General features: G+C 44.1%; 1 protein-coding gene across 2 annotated transcripts; it reads left to right on the top strand.

The window, feature by feature from the left end:
• Nucleotides 1-46: 46 nt before the first annotated feature.
• On the top strand, nucleotides 47-26,896 carry PDPN (podoplanin). 2 transcript variants are annotated; one of them, XM_061187085.1, is made up of 6 exons: nucleotides 47-355; nucleotides 18,337-18,470; nucleotides 20,094-20,223; nucleotides 24,290-24,328; nucleotides 24,877-24,982; nucleotides 25,561-26,896. In XM_061187085.1, exons 1-6 carry the CDS (start codon nucleotides 289-291, stop codon nucleotides 25,565-25,567), a joined length of 483 nt encoding a protein of 160 aa, XP_061043068.1. In that variant the 5' UTR covers nucleotides 47-288; the 3' UTR covers nucleotides 25,568-26,896. The 2 variants fall into 2 exon arrangements, with proteins under 2 accessions (XP_061043068.1, XP_061043067.1); XM_061187084.1 differs by having other exon boundaries at nucleotides 24,877-24,988.
• The last annotated feature ends 801 nt before the right edge of the window (nucleotides 26,897-27,697 follow it).

Raw genomic sequence — 27,697 nt, 5'->3', positions numbered from 1 at the left:
ACTGGGACCACCTTACCGCGCGGGCTGTCCCCGCCCTCGCCCTCGTCGGGAGAGATAAATGCTGACTCTGATCCGAAAGTTCCCAACTGCAAAGTTTGCTCCTCCGGCGGCCGCTGCGGGCGAAGGCTGGGACCCCTCCCGCGCTGGGACTTTTGCTCCCCACATTTTCCAGCCCCCAGTCTCGCGCTCCATCAAGCGAGGGCCTCTGGCTGAGGAGCTTTTTTCAGAATCTTCCCCCAGCACAGAAACGAGCTGCTCGGCCCCCCAAAGAACAAGTCAACTAAGAAGATGTGGAAGGTGCCAGTTCTGTTCTTCGTTTTGGGAAGCGCATCGCTCTGGCTCCTGGCAGAAGGAGGTAAGACCCAGCAGGCGGGGCTCCCTGCAGCTGCTGGCGGGGACGAGCGAGCTGGGACTTGCGAGAATGCCCGGGCCTGGTGTTTGAGGTTGCCCGGGAGAGCAGAGGGGAGCTGGCAGTGTATGTGTGCGCACGAGTCCGGAGGACCCGGGAGAACGAGAGACAGCGGCTTTGCTGGTGCCGGGTCGCAGAGAAAGAGCTGAGCGGGGTGCCAGGAGGAGACCCCGCATCCACAGGCAGCAGGTGGGGAGCAAAGGGGGTCTCCCTCGGTGGCGGCCCACCCCCTGATGGCTCCTGAGAGATAGAGTGGAAGGGGAGCCGCCAGGAGCCTTCCACTGGCGGCGCTGGGCTTTCCTACAGGGCTGTGTATTGGAGGACCTCCCATGGCCTCAGAAGAAACTGAGCCCAGGGAATCGGGAGGGACAGGGGCCGGGGGTGGAATTCCCCTGTGCTGCGACTGCCTCCCTCTGGGGGGCTGCCAGGTCTTGTACCCTGTAGGAGGGCACGTTGGACACACTCAGGACCCTACCAGCGGAGACCCATTGGAAGAGGCCTCGGTTATCCTCTGTAGAGAGGATAGTGTGTGGGGAAAGGACTGAAGTGGAGGGTCCTGAGTGCGTGAGGGAGTGGAGGATTATTGTGAACATTGAGGTTTAAGTTCCTTTGGGGCCATGTGTCGAACTTGGCCAAGAGCGCCAATGACTGAGTGTTGGTGACTCCTTAGTCTAGTTCACTCCGCTGGATCTGATGATGGGAGCTCTGCCTGCCCATTATCTGCATCGTCTCCTCCTTTTCCTCTTTCTCTTACATCTTCTTCTCATCTTGCCTCTTCCTGGCTCAGTGTGCTGTGTTTGTGGCATCCACGCACATTGGTCGGAGTTTAGTTTTTCTTGGGTTTTTATTTTTAATCCATTTCCACAGTAGAATATAAGCTCCCATGGACACAGCTATGTCTTCGCCTTGATCCCCAGGGCCACACGATATCTGGCACCACAGTAGCTGCTCACTGAATATTGGTCTAAGGCGTTGTAAGCTAGCTTGTGATCTTTGGAGTTGGAGGTTGAGGAAATTAAACTCTTTTTCATTTTCCAAATTGAGGATGGAGGAAAGCCTGGTGCCAGAAGAATCCTGCTTGAAGGGAGGGGTTTGAGGGAGGACTCCACACAAAGACAATTATACCCAGCCCTAGGGAAGTGATATAGGGTCTATTACTCTCTGCCGGACCGTCTGCTTCGGGGAGACTGAGCAGCTCTCTTTGCAGGGCCGTGAGCTATTCGTGGCAGTCCTATCTTTGGAACTTCTCTCTCCAGGGCGATATACATGGCTCTGCGTTTCAGTTACATTTCCTTTTTGGCAAGACGGTGTGCAAATGACAACATTTTGTGCTCAGCGGGGCAAGGTGTGGGAGGCCCGCAAACTGAGCCGCTTCCCAGCTCTGCCCAGGAAAGACGGCCGCTGGGCGGCATCCTCTGTTTTCTCCCAGGGAAGGGTTAGCCGTAATTATCTTAAAGACAGTCCCGAATATCAACGGTTCTCCTAAAAAGAAGTGGTAAACCTTGTCTGAAAAAAACCAGCCACCCCTAGTACTAGCAACTCGATTGCTAAAGACAGAAGCATCCCCGGACCCCCTCCCCGGGGGCTGTGTGTCAATGCAGAGTTGCTGGGCTGCTGGCGAGGATTTGAGGCCCAGGAGGAGGCTTTGTCTGAGGATAATGAGTGAGGCAACTTGAATATGGATGAATAACTTCTTTGAGCTGAGCCATTGTGGGCTCTTGTTGGGGAGCTGGGCTGGGGGTAATTATGGTGATGAATTTTATTATCCTTCTCATGGAAGTCTACTCCCCACTGGGCTTCCCTCATCTAGTGTTATAATCTGGTTCAGTTGTATAATCTGGTCCCATGTGTTGTCTCTTGGGATGTTAGTGGAGTCAAAGGAGCTCTGCTGTCCACACATCTGGCATTTTCCTCCTTTGTCAGGCCCTACCCTCACTCTGAACTTTCATCCAAAACACGTACACGGGCCTCTTCATGAGGCCATTTATTTTGTGAAATTCTGCAGGCTGCTGCTTGCTGAAAACCCACATGTGCTTTTCCGGGACCAGTCCACCCAGGATTAATCATGCGGTGAACAAATTTCCCTGTGATTTCCCCAAAACTCTTGCCAGTTTCGGATGCTCGGAAATCTTCACGAGTTGCTAAGAGTTTTTGTTGCACTTAAAGCATCTCAGGTCTGTTAGAGCCTTCGTGAGGGAGGCTATCCATTACACTGGCGCATGAGATCCAAGATAGCATTTAATATAGAAAAGCACATTTTTAAAAAGTATCCAAGCATAAGAAGGCTAAGTTGGGACATGGCAAATAGGGAGGAACCCAGGCTGAGCAGAGGTACACGGCCCCTTCTCGTTCCTCTGGCCTCCGTAATGAGTGGCAGGTGAGTAACTCTATACTGAGAATTACAGAGACCCCAAACCTTGGAGTGACAGTGGATGGTGTGGCCAAGTAGGAAGGACACCACCTCCCTCCCATTCCCATCCCCCACCATGTGCTAGGAATGTCACAGTTCCCTCATTTAATCATCACAAGGCCTTGAATTATACATTATTATCTTCAGAATATGCCAGAACCGGGATTCAAAAAATGGGCCTAACTCCAAACCTCAAGCTTTTTTTGCTACATTACACACTGAAGAAAAAAAAAAAAAAAAAGGAGGAGAAGGTTGAACTTGAAATTAAAGGTTAACCTTGCTTTAAACTCCTTAAACATGAAAACAAAGTTTTTTTAAGGTATAAAAATTTCTTTACATTTAATACTTAACCATAATACTCCTTTAAGAATGAAGATGTCACAGTACCTTAAAATAGGATTCATTAATTCATTCCCCAAATAGTAATTCATCATCTCCTGAAGTGCTGGATTTGAACTCCACGCACTTTTGGAGGAGGCACACCTCGCGTAAAGCACGCACTGCAGTCCTCACCAGCAAAACGACGAAGTGTGCTTTAAATTCCACTGGCTTATCTGAATATTTGTCATATTTCTGGCTTCCAAGAGCAGGCATGCCAGGTTACCACTTGTGGAAATATTACGGGGGAGGATGTAGAGAGAGAAAAGGCTCATGTACTTGGCAGTACCCTTTTGAAACTCACTTGAGGAAGCTAAATCAGATCCTGTAAGGCTCTCCAAGGAACCTGCCATTCCTTGGATAGTCCAAAGAAATATCCAGTGAGAGTGTTTTGTTGGAAGAGAATCAAATGATTGGGGGGGGAACGGGTGGGTTACTGAGATAAGTCTTAGGATTCCCGTGGGGTGGGCAGGAGATAAAAGCACCTTTTGATTGGAGTTCTGAATCTTTCCCTACTGATGTCTTAAAACTTTTTGGGGAAAGGAAAGTGATCAAGCATTTTATCTGAGGGCTCTGAGATGGAGCCAGGTTAGGGAACAACCGGGATTCTGCCAACCTTCTCCAAGGCAGGAAAATAAGGTGGCTGTTTCCTTCCCTCTGTCTCACCCCAGCGCCCACCAACCAGCCTGCTCATGGTGGCTTGTCCATGGCAAGCATTCCCTTGAACTTCAACAGGTAGGGATGGTCGGGCTCTCCCGCCTTTTCATCTGGCCAAGTGTCTTTGCCTCGGGAATTGCTCAGAGGAGATGGGTTTAATTCTTTGAGGGGAATCACGCTAAAGTTCAGAGGGAAATTTGCAGACCTGCCCACCTCATTCACCTAGTTGCCTGAGGAGCTGCAAACTGAAATTGTCAGGGCAACACTAAATTTTATGCAGGGAAAAAAAACACCCACAAACCAAAAAAACAACAAACCTACCAATAGGATAATCACCTTTCCGGAGGAAGGTGTGCTCTCGACCTCTGTCCAGAGGGTCAGGGCTTCCAGGGCTCCAGGCAGTAGAGAGAGGTCACTGAGGTCCCTCCCCCCGGAGCGGGGGAGGTAAGAATTGTCATTGTTACATTTGTAGCAGGCAGGGGAATGACAGTTATATGGAACATAGGTGGGAAGCAGGGAAGGGCCACTAGAAGATGCGTCAACATATTACTGATGAGAACGAAGCATTTCCTGTAATTCATCACACTGTCTCCATCTGGGTGAGTAAAACTCAGCTAATATAAGCAAAGATGTGATCCAGTGAATGGTATCCTGCCCAGAGGAGAAGGGAGTCTATTTGCCTAGAATCTAGACAGGGAGGGGAAAGGAATAAGGACTAGATGACGTGAAACCTGCCTTGCCCAAGGAATGCATTTATTTAACAAATATTTACTTACTAACTTCTTTGTGAGTCAGGCGAGGTTATCTTTGCTAACGGCTAGTATGCAAGATGTCATATCTGGTGGCTGTAGGGCTTCTGATCTCAGTCAAGGTGTTCCTGTGAATTAGGGATCCCTGTTCTTTCACAGTCTGGAAATGTATTCCACCCAACTGCTTCACCCCAGACTTTGTTCTATCTGCACCAGACAGCATTTCAGGTATTTCACTCTTGAGAAGGGCACGCCTTGAATAGCAAATATGGGTAGAAAGCATTGGGAAACTATTTCCCATTCTAAATAAGCTATTTGATTTCCTGGCCTCTTATGAGCTTGGCTAGGGTGAAACAGTTTCATCTGAGCTAGATCACCCTATAATAAGATTAAATTTCTGAATCTGTAAAACTAAAGGAACTGGATTCTGGATGGGTGGTATTCATAGCAGTAACTATAATAACAGCTAACAGTTACTGAGTGCTTAGTGTCAAGCACCTTCCAAGCCCTATTTCATTTAATCCACACAACAGACCTACAAGGTAGGAACTATTTGTATTTTATAGATGGGTAAAGAGGCTCAGAGAGCTTCAGTAACTTACACACAGACACAGAGCTAGAAAATAGCAATGGTGAGACTTGACTCCAGGCAGCCCAACCCCAGAGCCCACACCCCTAAACATTCAGCACAACAGCCAGCTATGCTTAGGGTTGTGGCCGCCAAGGACACTCAGAGATGTCAGCAGGTTGATTTCAAGTAACTTTTACAGCAGTAACTCCATTTGTTATTTGTTGGATACATAATTCAGATTGAAGAACTAGACTGACGTTGGGGTACCTAACTAAAGGACATAATCCCTGTTCCCTTAAACATTTATAGAGCACACATATTATTAAGAACTTTAAGAGTTAGAATGGAATCATACAGTGGGGCTGCAGCTCACACAGAGAGGCAAGGCAGATGTGTGTGTGGTGTATACAGACAAGGCAGCACAAAAGTCATGTCCTGCGTGGCACACACCATTACCTGCTGCTAGTTCGGAGATGAGATTCTTGTGGGCTTCAGGAGCTGGAAAAACCCTTGTGGGGAAGATGGGGCTTGATCTTGGCTGTGAAAAATGGTGGGGTTGGTTGGGCAGGGTGGCAGGGAAGGGCAATCCTGGCAAGAAAGACTGCTTGAAAAAATGCATGGAAATTAGAACAACCTGGAGTTTGTGTGGGAAGAGGTGTGGGCACCCAGGGCTGGGAAAAACCATGAAGGCTGGCTGGAGTCATGGGTGTTGAGTTGGGGAGGGCTGGAAATCAGGGAGAAGGCTGAGTCAATGTTGAGTGGGAGGTAGACCTTTTTCTGTAGGCAATAGGCAAATGGGAGCAGATTGGGCCATGAATAGTGATTGCCAGAAGAAAACTTAATGACAAGGACACCATATGGGATTGAATCTAGTTTATGGGACTAGTCTTGGGGGAGGGGGAGAGTCAGGAGATAAAGAGACTAAGTGTGGTTACAGAAGAAGGGGGAATGAGATCAGATTTGGGGGAATAAGAGCCAGCAAGACTTGTAGCTCAGTATCTCCAGATTTCTTCTTATTCTTTCCTCATTTTCCGATTTCTTCTTATTCACCTCTTACACCACTCATCACTGCTTTAAAATTTTTTATTGATATGTAATTCTCATGGCATAAAATTACCCCTTTAAATGAAACAATCCAGTGGTTTTTAGTATATTCAGAGAGTTGTACAACCATCACCACTGTCACTATTAGAATATTTTCATCACCGCCTCCTCCAAAGCCCCACACCATTAGCAGTTGCTCCCATTTCCCCCTCCCTCACCCCCTAGCAACCACTAATCTGCTTTCTGTCTTTATGGGTTTGCCTATTTTAGGTATTTCATATAAATGTCATCATACAATATGTGGTCTTTTGTGTCTGGCTTTCACTTAGCATGGTGTTTTCAAGGTTCATCCATGTTGTAGCATGAGTCCGAATTTTATTCCTTTTTATGGCAGAATAATATTCTATGATATGGCTATACTGCATTTTGTTTAGCCATTCACCCATTGATGGACATTTGGGTTGTTTCCATTTTGGGGCTATTATGAATAATGCTGCTATGAACATTCATGTACAAGTCTTTGTGTGGACATATGCTTTCATTTCTCTCAAGTATGTCCCTAGGAGTAGAATTGCCAGGTCTCATGGTAACTCTATGTTTAACTTTTTGAGGAACTGCCAAACTGTTTTCCAAAGCAGCTGCACCATTTTACATTCTTCCAACAATGCAAAAAAGGTTCCAATTTCTCCACATCCTTGCCAACACTTGTTATTTTCCATTTGGTTGAGTGTTTTTTTTTAAATAGTAGCCATCCTGGTGGGTATGGAGTGGTATCTCATTATAATTCTGATTTGCATTCCCCTAATGACCAATGACGTCGCACTTCTTTTCATGTGCTTAAAGCCCATTTATATATCTTCTTTGGAGAAATATCTATTTGTCTCTTTTGCTCATTTTAAAATAGGGTTGTCATTTTTTATTGTTGAATTCTGTGTGTATTCTGGATACTAGACCTTTATCAGATATATGAATTGCAAATATTCCTCCCATTCTATGAGCTGGCTTTTCAATCTCTTGATAGCATCCACTGAAGCACAAATTTTTTTAAATTTTGATGAAGTCTAATTTATCTATTTTTTTCTTTTGTTGCCTATACTGTTGGTGTCTTGTCTAGGAAGCCATTGCCTAATCCAAGGTCACAAAGATTTACTCTTATGTTTTCTTCCAACAGCTGTATAGTTTTAACTCTTACGCTGAGGTCTTTGAGTCATTTGAAATTAATTTTTTATGAATTAATCATGGTGTGAAATAGAGGTCCAACGCCATTCGTTTGCATGAAGATATCTAGTGGTCTCAGCACCATTTTGTTGACAGTTTTTTCCACTGAATTATCTTGGTACCTTTGTCAAAATCAATTGCCCATAAAAGTGTGGGTTTATTTCTGGACTCTCAGTTCTATTCCATTGATCTATATGTCTATCCTTATGCTGGAACCACATGGTCTTGATTACTGTAGTTTTGTAGTAAGTTCTGAAATTGGGAAGTGTGAGCCCTTCTCTTTGTTCTTTTTCAAGATCGCTTTGGCTACTCTTATCACTGTATTTTAATTATTTGTGTACATCTCTTGCTCTTTAGAGAAGAGAGCAGGACCCGTCTTATTCACCACTTAAAAGAACATATGGTTGGTACGCAGTAAACATTTGGCAGGAGGAAGAGGGAAGAAACACAGTGGCCCAATCCCTTTGGCAGGAATGGCAAGAAGGCAGGCGATAGAAATCAGATTGGAGGGATGAGAGATTAGGAACCAAGGTGATGAGAAGGAACAGGAGGTTATGCATTGTCTTACAGACACAGTGAGTTTGAGGTACTAGTAAGACATCCAATCTGATGTATCTGATGGGTACCTGGGGAGATCTCAACGAAAATGGCATCAGAAATAAGCCCCGGACACAAAGTTTGCTGCCTGAATTCCCCATTCATGGGAACAAGGGAGAAAGATGGCAAGGAGGCTCAGAAGAAACAGGCTTAGGCTCAAGGCCAAGGGCAGATAGTGGAAACACAGCTACATACTGTACATTCCTGTAGGGCCTCATCCTCCTGGGCTCACAGCTGGGCTGTCTGTGCAGGATGTCTGTGCATGGGTGGATGGTGAGGTCAGAGCCGAAGGGGCTTCTCTTTTCACTGTTGCAAAATCAGGGCCCGCTCAGCTGACAGCCCTGCGTGAATCACAAGCTCAGTTTCCGAGCAGATGGTGAGTGTTTCCCAAACACCCCATCATCCCATTGAGATGCTGCACTCCAGGCCAGCACTTCTAAAGCCCGCTTTAGTTGTTTGGTTATTCAAGTACTAAGCGGTCCACCCTAGGAGGTGGCCTCTTTGTGCAGGACTGCAGGCCCCGGCCAGGTTCCAGAGAAGTTATTACAGAGGTGTTGATTCCAGTCTACAAAACTGTGGACTCATTTCCTCTTTTTACTGAGAACATTCCTCTCTTGGTCAAGAGAGAAACTTCTCCCCAGGTTGACTAATCTTGGTTGAGGTTGTAACCAACAGCCTCGAGTTTTGGCATTTGAAGGGTCCTGAGGCCTCTTTGAGGTTGGGGTGAGTGGGTAAGTTGATTCATTCTCCTGAGTCCTGAAAAGTGTAAATATTTATTCATTCATTCGATCATTCAGTTATCAGAGACTATGCTAGTGGTTGGGCCATAGACTTACAGCAGAAAGGAATGCTGCCCTCAAGAAGTTTGATAAGTTGATAGATGCTAGTAGGGAGAAAGTCGTGAATGCGGTGTTATCAAGCCCTACACTAATTTAGAGGAGATTACTTTCTCCTGGCACCTCGGGAGGGTGCGGGTGGGCTCTGAAGAAAGAGGTGTTTTCCCTGGGCCATGAAGAGTAGGTAGGGTTTGGGTGGGCAGTGATGGAGTTGAGTGGGGGAGGAGAATGAGTGGGAGCTGTGGAAAAGTAACCAATACACATAAAGGCTGTGTAACGGTGTGGTTAGAGCTGGGGGATTTCTTTGGAGTCTGACAGATCTTGATGTGTAACCCCTGCATCACCCCTTGCTGGCTACACGGGTAGATTACTCTCAGCTCCACCATCCTCATTTACAAAATGAGGATGATGTTAGTCTGCAAGGCTTTTGTGAAGATCAAAAGAGAGTGCTTGGCACAAACGTTGCGCACGTTCTCCTATAAAATAGTCGCCATTATTAAAATACCTACCTCGTGGATGGTCACGGAGCTTGATGGCGAAGATTTGTGAAGGGTACACACTAGGTCTCGATTCCTTTTCCCCCATCGAAGGGAAGAGAATGGATGCGGTTGGGAGACCTGTCTTATGGACTGCGTGTCCTGCACCTTCCACCTGCCAGTGAGCGGTGTGAGTCCTTGCTTCTGAAATGAAACCGGAGTCCCCAGCCATCACTGGCCCCTCTCCTTTCTTTATTGCCATGTTCAGCAGCAGAGACTTTCAGAACGCTGCCTTCAGCTTTGGGAGGTGACCCAGAGGGGTCAAAGAAAAATGCCCCTTGGGGCATTGAGCGTAACCTCCCCTTCTCTGAAGCCAGGGGAATGTTCGCTGCTCCAAATCTTAATGGGTAGCAGTTCTTCTGATTTCTCTAGAGGAACTAGGGACACTTGTCTGATCTCTGCAGGCTTGACACGTTTCTCTTGAGTTTTATGGGAGAGTCACACAGCCCCAATGCTGACAGCGGGCAGACTCAGCCTCAGCCTGCAGGGCCTGACAGGACCGGACGCAATGAGTGGACCGGCTGCTGCTCATTAAAAATTAAACGGCAGGGCTTCCCTGGTGGCGCAGTGGTTGAGAGTCTGCCTGCTAATGCAGGGGACACGGGTTCGAGCCCTGGTCTGGGAGGATCCCACATGCCGCGGAGCAACTGGGCCCGTGAGCCACAACTGCTGAGCCTGCACGTCTGGAGCCCGTGCTCCGCAACAAGAGAGGCTGCGATGGTGAGAGGCCCGCGCACCGCGATGAAGAGTGGCCCCCGCTTGCCACAACTAGAGAAAGCCCTCGCACAGAAACGAAGACCCAACATAGCCAAAAATAAATAAATTAATTAATTAAAAAAAAAAAGAAATTAAACAGCAGAGCAGCCAAGTTCATCCTCATAGGGGAAGTGTCCTGTTTTCAGCCCTGCTGTCTCTTTCATCAGCGGAAGGCATTGAACAACTCTCGGGTGAAGCAGGGTGGACCGTGGTGGGAATATTACAAGGTAAGGGGTAACTCAAAAGACGTCTGCTACGTGGCTGTAAGTGTACTCATTCAGTCAGTCATTCAGCAAACATCTGCTAAGTACTTAACCCTGGTGCCAGGCATGGGGAATATGGGGCTCTGTGGGCTGGAGGCTGTACTGTATCGCCTGGAGGAAAATTAAGAGCACGTGTGTTCCTGTGGGGTACTGAGTGGTGTGGCCAGACTTCTAGGAGTTGCCTAGATTCTCCATGGCCAAACTGTGATCCAGTAAGCAATTTACCAGGATCCTTGGAAGGGGTGGAGGTAGGTGGGAAGCCCACAGGCCGCATCAGTGATTGTACTGACCACAACCCGGGGTCTGCCAGGAGTTGAGGGTCTGGGTCAGCAAATGGCTTTCAATATTCCACAGAAAGGCTTCTGTACAAGTCAGGATGTGGGCCAGCCTGTGGGACCAGAGGGGTTCCTCAAAAGATGTGGTAAATAAAAGCAAAGTCCGAACACCTTTCTTCCGGCTGCAGAAACCCGCATGGTGGTTAACGAAAGGAGTGCCATCAAACAGCTAAATTGAGGATGTCTTGAATGGAGATGAAAGACTGTACAGAGATCTGACTATCTCGGTGATCACAGTGGGTGGTCTGCAGAATGTCAGAAAATGTTGGAGGTTGACACCCCTCTGCAGTTTGGGGTGTGTTTATTTTCAGGCTTCTGAGCACAGTTTTGAGACATGATAGAAAAATAATGTATAAAAGCCAGTGTCTGGGCAAAGAAACGGAAGCAGGTATTTTTGGTTTTGTTTTCTAAATAGATGTTTTGACCTCCCTCTAAAAGCATTACATTCTCCCAAATTTAATTGGGATTATTTGTTTGTCAGTTATCTTACAGTTTCTCCTACAGGGAAAATCCAGAACTTCCTAGGATGTTGCAAGAAAAGAAAAAGAGCATTCTACTTCTCGATGGCCACAAAAATCATTCCAAGGCCATGCAGTCATCCATCTTCAAAGATGGATGACTTCCATCTTCATTTGTGCATTTAGATGCTGGAGCAGCTCAAGATGCTAGAAAATCCAGACAACATGAAAGGTGCCTTAGTCTATTGGCTAACACCACTGGTTTTCTTTGAAACCCTGGGGGTAACTCAGCTTGACTTCTTTTAAAATCAACTTTCCCACTTTAATCTCCACCTGTTGGATTCTGAAGCTTCAGGTCTGCAGAAAGAGGACCACAGGGAACTTCTTCCTCATGTGGAGATGGAAATGGGGCAGAGGCTCTTTACCTAAACTTATGTAGGAGACTTCTGTGGCTGTCCTGATAAGACAAGGTGAAATCCAGTAAAGGACTCAGCATCATATGGGAACATCCTACTTTTTTCAGTTCACCGATTCATACTCTAAATGTTGTTATCAGGACTTCCCTGGTGGTCCAATGGTTAGGACTGTGCCTTCTAATGCAGGGGGTGAGGGTTCGATCCCTGGTCGGGGAGCAAGGATCCCGCATGCCTCACGGCCAAAAAACCAAAACAAACCCCCAAAACCCCTAAAATAGAAGCAATATTGTAACAAATTCAATAAAAGACTTTAAAAAAATAAAATAAATGTTGTTATCCACAGAGCTGCAGCAGATTGTAAAATGAAGTCTCGCCGCTGAGGTTTCATATTTATTTCTGATTGTTGGGATAATGACTTCAGATGCTTTCCAGCCATTACCCGTCCAGTTCTTTCCCTTCCCACTGCTCTGTCCTGGTGCAAACACCACCCGCTTCTGCCTGGACAACAGTCTAAATGATCTCTCAGCTTCCGTCTGACCCCGGCACCATCCCCGACACCCACACCTATTCCATGGCACTAAGAGTGGTTCCTGGGACTGGGGTTACGTCCTGCCCCCACTCAGAGCATCTCCTGGCTTCCTTTCTACTCCAGTTGAAATCAAGACGCCTTCCTTACAGAGTTCCACCAGACGGGCCCTCCACACCTCCCCGGTCTCCTTTTCTTACCATCCAGCCACACTGATCAGCCTGTTTCTGGAGTGTGTGGTGCTCCAAGCTCATTCTGGGCTTCAGGGTTAGTTAGACCAGCTCTTCACCTACCTGGAGATCACTCAGTCATTCAACAAATGTGTACTGAGTGCCTCCCCTGTGCCAGTATCGTAGGCAATGGGGACATTAAGGTGAAACAGCCTTTACTGAGCTTATGTTCTAGTGGGACAGTCGATCAGTGAATATACAAATAGTCACTAATATTAGTGTGTGGGGAGGGGGGTACTGATTTCCATGGGTGCTCAGGAAGGCCTCCCGAGAAAGCACCCTGTGAGCAGGGATCTGAAGGGGGTGCACTATCTTGAGATTTTCCATTTGTCTGCTGTTGTCAGCTCCCGCACTCCACCACAACAGTACCCAAATCCACGAGAGTGGAGACCTCACCTGGTTCACGCCTCTGTCTCCAGAGCCCAGAATGGGGCCCAGCATATAGTAGGTGTGCAGTAAATATTCAAGGAGATAGAGGTGAACCTCGGGAAGGCTCCAGTCTCCATCATTGCTGCTGCCTTTGTTTGTAGAAGCAAGAGAACCTCTGCTCTGAGAAATACAGCCTCTGTAAGGCAGATCACACCTGACTTCTAACCTGCCACTTCTGGATGCTTAGTCCGAGAAGGGGACTCATTTGAGGAAATAGAGGTTGTGGTCACTAAATAATTTGACTGGGGGATTCTAACAGATGGGATTTCATAAGCGGAGGTGAGATGCCCAAGGAAGCAACTGCTTCCGACAACCAGGATTATAATTTTTTTTTATGAAGACATTGGATACTGTAATTCAATTTATTTGAGTGCATAATTTACATTTTTCAATGTTAATGTAATCTTATGTTAATCTTTTTTTTTTAACATCTTTATTGGAGTATAATTGCTTTACAATGGTGTGTTAGTTTCTGCTTTATAACAAAGTGAATCAGCTATACATATACCTATATCCCCATATCTCCTCCCTCTTGCGTCTCCCTCCCACCCTCCCTATCCCACCCCTCTAGGTGATCACAAAGCACCGAACTGATCTCCCTGTGCTATGAGGCTGCTTCCCACTAGCTACCTCTTTTACATTTGGTAGTGTATATATGTCCATGCCACTCTCTCACTTCGTCCCAGCTTACCCTCCCCCCTCCCCGCGTCCTCAAGTCCATTCTCTACATCTGCGTCTTTACTCCTGTCCTGCCCCTAGGTTCTTCAGAACCTTTTTTTTTAGATTCCATATATATGTGTTAGCATACGGTATTTGTTTTTCTCTTTCTGACTTACTTCACTCTGTATGACAGTCTCTAGGTCCATCCACCTCACTACAAATAACTCAATTTTGTTTCTTTTTATGGCTGAGTAATATTCCATTGTATATATGTGCCACATTTTCTTTACAGGATTATAATTTAAGGGAGGATGAGGATGGGGGTGAAGAGGAAGGATGTCAGAACCCGGGACGGGTGGGCATTTGCCAGGCAACAGCTGCCATAGAGGCACAAAAGGGTCTTGGGGGCCAATAAGCAGGCAAAACACTTGGCTTTGCATCCACTCACTGACCAGGCCAACTTGGCAAATCATTTAACTTCTGACCTTGTTAAAGAAAGTTATTCTGGCACTTGTTCAAACAGTTGGAAAACTTTATTCAAGACTATTGCCATAGGGGAGAGAGATGGGGCTCAACTTCAAATGCAATAAGGACAGCTGGGGATTTGTAGCCAAGGAGCAGAGTGAGGGGCAGTGGATGGAAAATTATGAAGAAGAGACCTCAAGGGTAGGGGGATTCTTCCTAAACTGGCCTAACAGGATTCTTGCTAAAGGCAGTCCAGGGACTTAGACATCAAAGGTGGGAGATGGGGAACTTGATCAGATATCGAGGGGTCGAGAGATTGTCTCTAACCTGACTTAGCAGGGTTCTTGCTGAAACTGGACTCTGCAATGATGGACACGGAAGCCCAAGGCCATGGCCTCATTGAGAAGAGGGCTCAGAGGAGCCTCACTAAGGTTTGGTCAAGGAGGGCCTTTGTCAACCTCACCTTCCTCATCTGATCAATGGGGACAAAAATGCCAGTGCAACCCACCTTGTGATATAAAGTCAGCCTGAAGACGTCATGTAAACCCTACATTGCTGAACAAATGGGAGAGAGGGTGCTGTTGTAATGCTGTTCCTCCTGCCCTCAGCAGAACCTATGACTCGGAAAGATCTCAGTGCACTTCTGTTCGAGTGTGGCGCCCTCTCCTTGCTTGCTTTCTGCACCCTGTTTTATTCTAACTACATCCCTGGCACAGAATTAGCTCAGCAGCGGTCAGCTGATGTGAAGAGGAAGAGGGAGATGATGGCGAGGGGAACACAGATTTAGGAATCAGTTCTGGAAAGAGTCTGCAGACAGAGGGTGGAATGTAGGGGGCACGGGGTCAGACGGCAGTGCCCAGGTCATTTAGGCTGGTCCTTGTGCTAAAGGTTTCTCCCAATACCATGACACAGTATTTGGAAGAAACCATTTGTCTCAATGAGAGCTAGTTTTGAAGCAGAGAGGAAAAGAGGAGTTATTGAAATGACAGTTTAATTCGTGGGGGAAAATCAAATTTATATTCCCATTTTACATCATGCTTTAAGATAAACACAAGACAAATAGAAAGAACCTTAAGGAAAATATAGATGAATATTTACATAATCTTGAGGAAGGGTTTGTAAGTATGACATCAGAGGGACAAAACAAGCTTAATAAGTTTGACTAGTGATGGACCTTGCCACTTACAAAAGAGACATGCCAATTAGTTAAAAAAAAAAAAATGATTGTAGCATCTATTCCAAAGAATACATTCTTAAGGCATAGAGAGCACTTAAAAATTATTAAAAAAGGTGAATACCATAAGAGAAAAATGGTCACAAGAGAAGACACTCCCATCGGCCAGCAAACAGATGGAACAACTCACCAGCACAAATCAGAGAAGCGTAAATAAAACCACAAGACTGAAAACACTTACACAAAGGCTTTTAATCAAAAATTTGGGACTGTTGCAAGACAATCACAGTAACAGTGTGATTTAATATTCCATCCAAATTCTAAAATATTTTAAAAGAAATGCCATCCCATAAATGTATAGAAACTAGAATAATTTCTTTGGAGCTATTAGACTTTAATGCTAAGATAAAAATGATTCATAATTAACACTTTTATCCCAATAAGCATCTCTTCAGTGCTCATTTGTTCTCAAACTTAGAAACCTTAAGATCAAATCAAATTATCACATCATCTTCTTAGAGTTAGTACCTTTTTAAAGAATAACACATACACACAAATTCCAAAGCAAATGGATGGGTTACAGCTGTATTTGGAAACTTCCATTGGTTCTGACCGGCAGGCTGGAGGAGGCTGGGTGTGGCAGGAAAAAGGTGTTCATGTGAGCATAAGGGGACACCGCTCCAGAACAGACTCTGTTATTGTAGGTTCATCGCTGCACTTATATAAACAGTTGTGCGTGTTGCCTGTGCACACACGTGTCTTAGGAAGAAAAAAAGGATTGGGGAGCAAAGGCATCAATACATGATTTGAATTTCACCATTCAAGAGAAAAGGATGTCAAATGCTGGCTGGAAACTCAGCAGCTGGGCTCGTAGGAACCCTTCACCCAGGAAAGCCTTCAGCCGAAATAATGAGAGGGAGAATTGAGCATCTCTTGTTAAAGATCAACTTTCCCATGGAGCAAAAAGAACGCCAGGGCAGTGAGACAAAAGAAATGCCTCTTAATCATGAGTGTCATTCATAAAATGTCCTTTGTCTATTCAGAGCAATTTTAGTCCTTGGGTCTGTGGGCCAAGAGTAGAAAAGAACAAGTTACGCTTTCAATGAACTGAACATTCTATGAAAGAATTCAAACTAACTTCATTCAGTACTTAATTTGTTTAAAGCAAGGGTGGTTTTATTTTGCTTTTTAAAGCTAGTGGATGCCATATAGTAAGTGATTTTGCTGAACACTCCAGAAAACATTTTTTAAATGGATTGTCTGTTAACTGAGTTCAAACCAGGAGTGGAAAAAAAGAAAATAGGATGCTTAGTTTTCTAATAAAGACTGCTTGCCTAGCAAAGGGATATTTCCCCTTGAGCTTGATAACTACATTCAACATTTGGGACTTCCCTGGTGGCACAGTGGTTAAGAATCCTCCTGCCAATGCAGGGGACACGGGTTCGAGCCCTGGTCCGGGAAGATCCCACATGCCGCGGAGCAACTAAGCCCGTGCGCCACAACTACTGAGCCTGCGAGCCGCAACTACTGAGCCCGTGTGCCACAACTGCTGAGCCCGTGTGCCACAACTACTGAGCCTGCGTGCCACAACTACTGAAGCCCGCGCACCTAGAGCTTGTGCTCCACAACAAGAGAAGCCACCACCCCCCACAACTAGAGACAGCCCGAGCGCAGCAAAGAAGACCCAATGCAGCCAAAAAAAAAAAAAATACATTCAACATTTGCTGAGATCATGGTCATAAATCCTTAGCAGGAGCTGCTCACTACCCCTACCCCCACCCCCACCCCAGCAACCAGCCAAAAAGGGAGGCAATCCATTTGCAGGCACTGAGGTATTCAGTTATTGCTAACTAGTGAAAGCCTTTCCCCCCACCCCAGATGAAAAATAAATGCATATGCTTGGGAGCCTCATCCAGAACGTCGATTGGCAGCACTGGATTAGGACCCTCAGTGCAAAAAGAAGGCTCATGGAACAAGAGAACTTACTCTAGAGGTTTCCTTCCTCTATGCATCAGCAAAAAAGCTGTGATCAAATACTTATTAGCTGTGACTTTGGCTGAGCTATCTAAGCATGGGAAAAATTAAGAATCTTAAGGCAAGGGCCAGATCGCTCACTTAGGTACTGTCTAGATATGAACATCTGCCCTTCAGTTAAGCACATAAGTCTCCAAGCACCCCCTCGCTCTTGCTTCTGGGCTGTGTGTGCTCACTTATTTTGCAACTGCATTTAGTCATGGAATTTCTTCCAGAGCCACTCTGAGTCTGGAGAGGGAACCCATGACCAATGAGTCAGATTTGTTTTAACTTGTGAAAAGGGTTATTTGATGAGTTGAGATGGTGCTCCTACTTGGTCAGGATTAGCTCTGATCATTGCAGTAGAGGATGAAGAAGAGGCCACTTCTAGTTCTCTCCCGAGTCCTGGAATTCAACCTGCAATCCCACCCCACCCATCCCCTCCTCCTCTGGAAACCTTTCTCATTGGCACACAGGGTCATTCATCCAGTGGTAATGCAGAAAAGCCAGGGCCAGGGGCTGTGAGGTCTCTCTTTAGTATAGCTCTGGGCGCACTAAAAGTTCTATTGGTTATCTCGGCATCCTTAAGTATATTACTGATCTCTCCTGTAGGCGATGACCCCAACCGTAAAAGAAGAGGTTGAACTGTGTGTCGTCTATGAGGTCTGTGGTCAGAGCCAGAGATTCTAATCATTCAAGCAGACAGCAGTCTCAAAATTAAATGGAGAGTGAGATTGATTTTGAAAAGAAGGAGGCCCTGCTTTTGGACATTCTGATTCAGTAGGTTTGGGATAGAGCCTGCTAATTAGCATTTTTAGAAATCTTTCCAGGTTATTCTTCTAGGTCTAAACGATATTCTATTGACCCAAATGCATTAATTCATTGTATGAAATGGCACCAGGAAAAATCAGGTTCATTATTGAAAAGGCAAAGTGTACACCCCCCATCCAGCATACCTCAGTGGGATACCAGGGAGGGGCTGCCTGCTTCACCTTTTTATATTCCCATCTTCCTTTCTTTTACAATGGAGATAACCAGGCAGTTGTATGTATGTAGAATGGTTTGTGTTAAGCCAGAATGACAACCATCCTAAAAAGAAAAAAATACCCAAAAGAAATGAAAAGAAAATAATCTGACTGAAGCTGGCCAGTTAGGTCTGCCCACATGATTTCCACGTTAAGGTCTGACTCAGTCTTTCCTTTTCAGCCAGCACAGTCCGGCCAGAAGATGCCATGACTACAGGTGTGGAAAATGACAAGGCGACCCTGCGTGTGGAAGATTACACAGTGACCCCAGGTGCCGGGAGAGAGCCCCATGAGTCTGCTGGCTTGACAGCTCTGGTGAGTGATCACATGCAGGGATATTTATTATATGTATGTGATCACATGCAAGGATATTTATTATATGTATGTGATCACATGCAAGGTTACTTATTATATGTATGTGATCACATGCAAGGATATTTTGTGACTGGCTTATTTCAATATGCTTGAACATAATGTCCCCAGTGTTCATCCATATTGTAGCATGTGTAAGAATTTTTTTCCTTTTGAGGTTGAATAATATTCCATTGTATGTACCACATTTTCTTCATCCGTTTAGATTGCTTCTAACTCTTGACTATTGTGAATAGTGCTGCTATGAACATGGTTGTGCAAATATCTCTTCCAGACCCTGCTTTTAATTCTTTTGGGTGTACACCCAGAAGTGGGATTGCTGGATCATATGGTAGCTCTATTTTTAATTTTTCTAAGGACCTCCATTCTATTTTCCATAGTGATTGCAACCATTCTACCAACAGTGCACAATGGTTCCAGTTTCTCCACATCCTTGCCAACGTGCTATTTTCTGTTCTTTTGATAGTAGCCATCCTAACAGGTGTGAGGCAATAATCTCATTGTGGTTTTGATTTGCTTTTCTCTGATGATTAGTGATATTAAGCATCTTTTGTATGTTTTTTGGCCATTGCGTATCATATTTGGAGATTTGTCTACTCAAGTCCTTTTGCCCAGGGAACTCCCTGGTGGTCCAGTGGTTAGGACTCTGTGTTTCCACTGCAGGGGGCATGGGTTCGATCCCTGGTCAGGGAACTTAGATCCTGCATGCCGTGCGGCACAGACAAAAAAAAAAGACTGGAAGTCAAGTCCTTTTGCCCATTTTTTAAATCAAGTTATTTGATTTTTTTGTTATTGAGTTGTAGGAGTTCTATATACTTTAATCAGATATTAAAGTATCTGATTTGCAAATATTTTCTCCCATTCCATAGGTTGCCTTTTCACTCTGTTGATTGTGTCCTTTGATGCACAAAATTTTTAAGTTTGATATAGTCCCATTGATCTATGGTTTTTTTTGTTGCCTGTGCTCACTAGCATATTTGTTGAATGCTACATTGGCATGAACTTTGGAGTCAACAGAACCATTTTCAAGTCTTGTTCTGTTGCTTGTTGGCTCTGTGAGCTTGGGCATATTATCTGATCTCTCTAAACCTTATTCATACTATAGGGCTAATAATAGAATTTACTTAGGGGTTTTCGTGGTGTAAATGAGAAGGTATTTAGAGGGCCTGGCAAATAGTAAGCTCTTAGTAAAGGCTAACTATCACTCTAATTGGGGGAGGAAGGGCATTAAAAATAATACAACATAGTATGTGCCAAATAAATGTTACAGGGGAAAAGTGCCATTCAAGTTCAAGGAAGAGAAAGAATTAATGCCTCGTGCCCCAGTATTTTCTGAAGAGTTTAGACCTTAGGAAGTCAGCATGCTAAACATTTGGTATTTATTTCAGGATTTTATTCCTATCCCCATTCTCGTTGTTTCTTTATGTTTGTTTTCTTGTTTCCACTTTAAATTTAGGTCATCATATAGCTTATACATTTATGCCACCTTAAATCCATTTCTGTTATAAGGCAGAGGATAAAGCATTAGGTTTTATTTCTGTTTTGCCTCATTTACATCTCTAATAGATGCCGACAAGAACAAAGAGTATGACAGACAGTCACAAAGAGGACCTGCCAACTGCGGAAAGCACAATCCACTCCCAAGGACAAAGCCAGAGCACCACAACCCCGAATGTGGCAACTAGTCAGTCCCCAGGTAAGAAAACCAGACACTCTGGTAGGGGTTGATCTTCTTTTGCATAATTAGTGTGTTCCAAAAAATCCAGGAACAAATATAATAATCAATAGGGCACTAATTTTGAACCAAGCTTTCTGTGGTAGGTTCAGAATTTGTATTTATTGGGTTGTTGAACGCAGCTTTCTAACCTTAAATGACAACTAGTGATAATGCCTCCACAAGGGCAAGTTAGGTAGCTACCGGTGTCATATTGCTGACCCTAACCTGATATAATGCCACACTAAGAACTTTGTGTTGACACCCAAAAGCGTAAAACTTAGCCAACCTATGTAAATCTTAGTAGATTCTATGCTAACATTTACCATCTTACACTGAGTTCATGTCTGTACACATGAAGCAAGAATCTACTCTAAACCAGTCTTACCAGGATCTGGGGTTGTGCTTGTGATTCACAGTTGGTACCTGCAGCAAAGTGAATAGGACCCCTTGAGGTGAAACTCTTTAGGACAACTTTGAGTCTTTGTCATTATTATGAGGTTTAGACCATCGCTAATGAGCATGAGGAAAGATCATTGCCATTACAACTTAGCAAGGGAAGGAGCCTCCTATTTCCAGAACTTTCTTAAGAGAAATTCAGTTGTTTGGGATATTTTAAAAATATACCTTATTTTATAGTAGATAGGGGTGGAAGAGAAAAGGAACTAATCCTCTAATAACTGCAATGAGTGCTTGCTAACTCAATCAATTTTCTATAATCATTTTATATAGTTAGGTGTTTTCATCTTCAAATGAAAGCAAACATAAGGACCTTCCCTAAAGCCGTGGTTCCTGAAACCAGTTGCACAGCTGAACACTTAGAAAGTTATTCCTTACTGTTTAATGTGCATTTCCAGACCCAATCGCCAATCTGGTTTTAAAAACTCTGTAGCACTTCGGAAGATTTTTTAAATGCGTTATATTTGTACACCCATGTTCATAGCAGCAGTAGACACAGTAGCTAAAACATGGAAGCAACCCCATTATCCATGGACAGAAGATTGGATAAACAAAATGTGTCATATACATACAATGGAGTATTATTCAGCCTTTAAAAGGAAGAAAATTCTCACACATGCTACAACATGGATGAACCTTGAGGGCTAAATGCAATAAGCCAGTCACCAAAAGACAAACACTGTGTGATTCCACTTAGATGAGATACATAGAGTAGTCAAAATCATAGAGACAGAAAGTAGAATGGTTGTCGCCAGGGCTGGGGGCGGGAGGGAGTGGGGAATCGGTACAGTGTCAGCTTTGCAAGATGAAAAGGAGTTCTGGAGATGGCTGGTGGTGACGTTTGCACAGCAGTGTGAATGTACTTAATACCATCAAACAGTACACTTAAAAATGGCGGGCTTCCCTGGTGGCGCAGCGGTTGGGAGTCTGCCTGCCAATGCAGGGGACACGGGTTCGAGCCCTGGTCTGGGAGGATCCCACGTGCCGCGGAGCGGCTGGGCCCGTGAGCCACAACTGCTGAGCCTGCGCGTCTGGAGCCTGTGCTCCGCAGCAAGAGAGGCCGCGATAGTGAGAGGCCTGCGCACTGCGATGAAGAGTGGCCCCCGCTTGTCACAATTGGAGAGAGCCCTCGCACAGAAATGAAGACCCAACACAGCCAAAAATAAATAATAAATAAATAATAAAAAAATTTTTAAAAAAAAATGGTGAAGATAGTAAAGTTTATGTTGTGTATGTTACCACAAAGATAAAAAAAGTTTTATAACGTGCTTTGAAAATAAAGCCTACAGTTACTCCAAGATGCTAAAGAAATGGTTAACATTAAACACCAGAGAGAACCAAATAGGGCTAAGCAAGGAAAGAATCGTCAATATATTGATAATTGGTCATTGGAAAGCATTTCAAAATTTTGGAGAAGCATTGATCATTTGTAACAAGAGTTCACAGCTAATTAGCGGCAGAAAATGGAGCATTACAAGTTGACTAGTTTTCATAGCGTACCGGGATATTTCTCCTATTCCTTAAAAATAAAAAGTCTCAATTAACTGGAAAATACTCATGGTTACTCTCTTGTCCTGGCCCCTACCCCACCCTTTCACAAAAACTGTGATTGTGGCACATTCCCACTTCATGCATCAGTGTTCCAAGAAATTTTCACATGTGAGTTAAAATGTAATTATAAACAATTGGTTTTTTTTTTTTTTTTAGATTTTGCATTCTTTTTTTTTAAAATTATTATTATTTTTTTTTTTTAAATTTTATTTATTTATTTATTTATGGCTGTGTTGGGTCTTCGTTTCTGTGCGAGGGCTTTCTCTAGTTGTGGCAAGCGGGGGCCACTCTTCAACGCGGTGCGCGGGCCTCTCACTATCGCGGCCTCTCTTGTTGCGGAGCACAGGCTCCAGACGCGCAGGCTCAGTAGTTGTGGCTCACGGGCCTAGTTGCTCCGCGGCATGTGGGATCTTCCCAGACCAGGGCTCGAACCCGTGTCCCCTGCATTGGCAGGCAGACCCTCAACCACTGCGCCACCAGGGAAGCCCAACAATTGGTTTTTTAAGAGGTAATTTTATTAGGGCAGCAGATGTCTTTCCCATGAAACGCCCAAGTTTGATGATGTCCATATGTATGACACACTTGCATGACCACAGTCAGTATAACTGGGAGGGAGCTAGGGGGTACAAGACTAGTAAACTCTAATTTAGTAATGAATCTTCCACAAACTTTATTTTCGGTAATGTATTTTCTGACAAATGATGTCATTGATGGTGATAATGTTATGTTATGAGCCCAGTATGCGGCCACCATGTTAAGACATGATAAGCAAAAGACATGACCTGTCTCTACTGGTAGTTGGCAGCCAGGTATAACATTTAAGGAGTTGATTTGATGACACCTTTGTCCTGGGCGGGCTTCAAAACCAGCAATCTCCCAGTCTCCCAACTGGGTTGGCACGATCAGCTTGAGCTCCACGTAAATGCTGTAGAGCTGTGAGTTCAGCTCATGCAGGGAGAGCTGGGTTCAAGGACCCATACCCTGGGGCCATCTTGAAAAGATGTCTTTTTTTTGAAGATGGATTTGGTACAGAGTGGATGACTTCTTTCCAACTCAACCATTAGAAAAAGAAAGCATCTTATAGCTGATGGTTGGCTGGTGTCACCTTTGATTAGGAAAGCTATTGGATATCTGTGGTATTTTGCAAATTGTGAGCTAAGTTTCTAGGGAAGGGCCTGATTGCATCACTTCTCTCCATTGTCTCATTATATCAAGGCCTCTTGACTTCTTCATAAACACCTACCGCCCAGAGGAGTGAAGGACTCAGTATACAAAGAAGTTGATGGGAGAAACAAAACAAAAGGCCTTTATTTTTTAATAGAAATTGTGTAAAATTACCTGAAAGAAACTCACAGTTTTATTACTTACAGGAAGGTATTCATAATTAAACAACTTCACATGGTTGGTGAATGAGAATATTCACATTGTAACCATTGGATTAAGTTTAGCTGCAGATAGAAATCCTGCAATAATAGTGCCATAAATACAAAGGGTATATTCTCATTAAAATCATGTGCCCTGTAAGATCTGGATTTTGCTAGGAAATTGATATCACGAGGCAAATCACAGTCTTGACCACAACTCCCAAAACATTTTGCTCTCAGAATGACGTTTCTTCAAAATAGACCTCATCACAATGGGTGAGTTTTCCATGATCTTGACATTGGACCAAGAATCAAGGGGCTTGGATTCTTTTGTTACCCTAACCTCTGAAATCTTTGACTATTTATTTAAGATCTCTATGGGTCCATTTCCTTGACACTGCTCTCTACAGTGGGTGAGAAAAAAAGTAACATCCACAAAAGAACTACAGACCCATAGGTGTGAAGAAGCATTCATAAATTCAATAATAATAGTTTTGAAACAAGATCATGTCAGAGCTTGCTTAAAAATCCCCTGATCCAATTTACTTAAGAAATTATCCTCTTTGCTTGTGTTTTGCTACCTTCCATTTAGGGTAAATTCATCTTCTGCCAATTGTTAAATTACAGTTACTAAATCCTAATAATTCTATATCATTACATCTCTCTCTTTATAGGGAAAACAGATGGAGAAAAACCAACAACAGTTGAGAAAGGTGGGTTAGATTTTGGTACCAAAATATTCTCATGTTTTAAAAAAGGTTCATTTGAACTTAATCTTTGTCATGAATTACATTCTTTCCTGGATTGTAGTCAATGGGAGCAGAATACAAACCTTCTGAGAACAGGTTTGAAACCTCTTTTAAGAGAGAAAAGCCTGTATTTGAAAATAAGCAAACTGCAAATGAGTCTATTCACTTAATGACAGCTATGGAAAATGGTGTCATGTCACAATTTATCATTCCTAAGAATGAAAATAGGGGCTAATTTAGTAGCTGTGTGTACACAAACGCTACCCAGTAATTAACAGTGAAGCCACCTAGTAGGAGTGGTATGCTTGATAGATCTTGAGACCCAGAAAACTTTCCATTCATAATATGAGATTAGAATAACCCAACATTTCTCCCTTCCTAAGTCAACTCCCACTGAATACAGGAGAAACAACAAAGAACATCATTTGTTATCTACAGTGGGCCAGTGGCATTGTTTATTGCTGGTGTATTTGTTTATCTGGGGCTTATGCTTTTTTTTTCTTCTCAATCAGGTGGCTTGTCAACAGTGACCCTGGTTGGAATCATAGTTGGGGTCTTACTAGCCATTGGATTCATTGGTGGAATCATCACTGTGTTTGTTCGAAAAATGTCGGGAAGGTACTCGTAAGTAAATATCTTAGGCCCGTGTGATAGGTAAATGAGGGCAGCCATTTCCAACCTTTGAACTAATAGAAACCTCCAAATAAAGGTCGTGTTCAGAAGCCACCAACCTCCGTAAGCACTACACCTGAAGCTTCCCCAGAAGAACAGGTGTCTACTTGGGGCCTTACAAATTTCCAAGAAAGTGCCAGAGATGGCTCTTTAGTTGACTTCCATTGAGATCTCACCAAATTTGACCTCTTGTCTTAATTTTCCAACTAAGTGAACTTGAACGAAAACCCATCTGTTGGGGAGATAATATATGATTGGGTGGGGAAGGATAAATGCTATACAACTGGGGGGTCGAGGGACACAGTTAGCAATACAGTTGCAGATTTATGTGTCTGGAAATGCCCGGGAATCTGACCCTGGGTGTGAGGACCAGGCCTGGAGGAGGGCTGAGCAGGGACAGAAGAGCCCCATAATCCAGATCTGGAAGACGTAGACAAAAGGACAATAGGAACAATGACTTACGGGATTACTGGTCACAGTACCAGTAAAAGAAGTGACCGTCACCTTTCTCTTTGTTTTCACAGGCCCTAAAGAGCTGAAGAATTGTGCCCTCCTGCCAATATGTTTTAATAAAGAGAGTTTCCGACTTCCCTCCCCATCCCTGAGCGTGTGGAGAAGATGACCCGTGGAAATGCTTCACCACTGCACTCAAAAATCCACGGTGATTCCTCCACTTGCCAAAAGTAATGGAAGGAAAGAGCATTCATAAGACTTGCTTCTCTAAGCGTTTGTCTTTTGAAAAAAAAATTTTTCTAATATAAATTTTGTATAAGATGATTTAAAAGACAAAATGCATAGAAAACGGAGCAAAACTATGTCATCTGATGTGTATCTAAGGTAGACAATATAATCCAATCGATGTTAGAAACTGAAATCATGTCTTTGTTCTGATTGTTCTCTGTTGTTGTTAAAATGCAAAGGAATTTGGAAATATTTATACCAATGGCGTCCTTGGGTGTAAAGCTATGTCAGTAAGTGGCATAAGCATTTTGCAGTTTCTGATCTGTTGAAATGTATGCATTCCAGTCTAATTGGGTCTGTTTTTAAAGCCTGATTTGGTGTGAATAATCAAGTAGAAAATCTAAACTTGCATAATAGGTAATGAGCAACTGCCTTTCACTGGTCTGGGTAAATCATTTCCAAGGTATCTATTTTAGATCATAAACAGAAGTCTGTACTTTGGGGAAGGCATTTTGTGTCTCACAACAAGGGCACCGACGGGGCCTCAGTGTGCTCAGCTGCCTGCTCCAGTGATGACTTTATGAAACAAAGGTTTGCTTCTACCTGCCCCCTTCCACTTCCCTCAGATGATGGAGATCCAGAGCTAAAGGGGTGACCTTCTCTCTTCCCCATGATACAAGTCCTCCAGATTGGCTACTTTGCTCTGGAATATGAGGACCTCAGCCCTGGATGCCAAGGAGGCTGCTGAAGGCCCAATGGTGCCAGAGGCTCAAGTGTTCCAGGAACCGAGAACCACAGTGACCCCCAAACCCTGTGTGTGCCTCTGAGAAAGAGAACCTGCCAGTTTCCTAACATTTACTTTCTGCCTCGGAAGAAAGATACGGGAATACTGATTTTTAAAAAGCAGCTGGATTTAGAGACTTTATTTTAAAATGAAAGATATTTCTGGTCTTCATGAGATCCCACATATTTCTGTGGGGTCACAATTGACAGTTCTGTATTGGCACCATCCAACTCAGGACATTTCTCCCTGTAGGTCAACTGAATTCTTTCTCCTACACAAAAAAATTTTTGTACTGAGCAGATGCTATATCACAGTTGTGGTTGTACAGTTCTGATAGCCTCTAAACTTGTACGGGTTCATAAAACAGGAAAAAGTAAACTATCAGTCTACTTTGGCATGGCCTGTTCCTCTTTCTTTTGCAGTAATGTGTGGATGTAATTTTAAACAGTATACTCTAGTGTCACTCAAGTCCAGCTGGTCCACCAGCCCAGCTTCCATATTTGAACATCAACTGATGGGGAGAAGGGTCTTTGGAAGAACTTTTACGAATCTCTTAAATATCCTCTGTATCATCACTCAGATTCCTGAACAGGAGTTGGGAATAATGTTCGTTTCATCTTTCCTATCCTCTCTCTTTTTTTCCTCTCACTGTGAAAAATAATAGTCAACCCCAAGTCATACACTGGACCCATCACCTGCTGGGACAGGACTGTGGGTTTCTTAGTCACATCTGTGTTGGTGCTCAATGCAGTGTAGACATGTTTTGAAATAAAACAGATGATTGCATATAACAATGAGTCAGACCTTTGACTGGGAAACTTGATCAAGTCTGGATCACCCCTGAGAACATCTCCATATAAACTTACATGTTATATAAACATTTGCCTCTTGACTTGATTGGGAGTGAATTATAAATGGTTATAGGAAGTACATTCATGGGAAAGAAATGTAACTATACATTTCACCCAGAGCTCTGCCAAAGTGGGGAGGTTAAGGTCAAGTGGAGGAATCGGAGAAGTGGCACCTTGGCACTACTTTTGCTCTCTCTGGTCACAAAGGGTTAACAAGGTTTTGCCCGGCTCCTGATTTCTCTGCCCTGGGGACAGGGGCCACGTAAGGGAACAGGTATACCTTGTTCCTGCCAGTCGTCCTACCTGGGAACCTGACCTCACGTGGTTAGGGCTTGACCACACAAG

The sequence above is a fragment of the Eubalaena glacialis genome, chromosome 3 (assembly GCF_028564815.1).
Source record: "Eubalaena glacialis isolate mEubGla1 chromosome 3, mEubGla1.1.hap2.+ XY, whole genome shotgun sequence".
In the NCBI taxonomy this organism is placed as follows: Eukaryota; Metazoa; Chordata; class Mammalia; order Artiodactyla; family Balaenidae; genus Eubalaena; species Eubalaena glacialis.
This window is presented reverse-complemented; position numbering and strand designations above follow the sequence as displayed.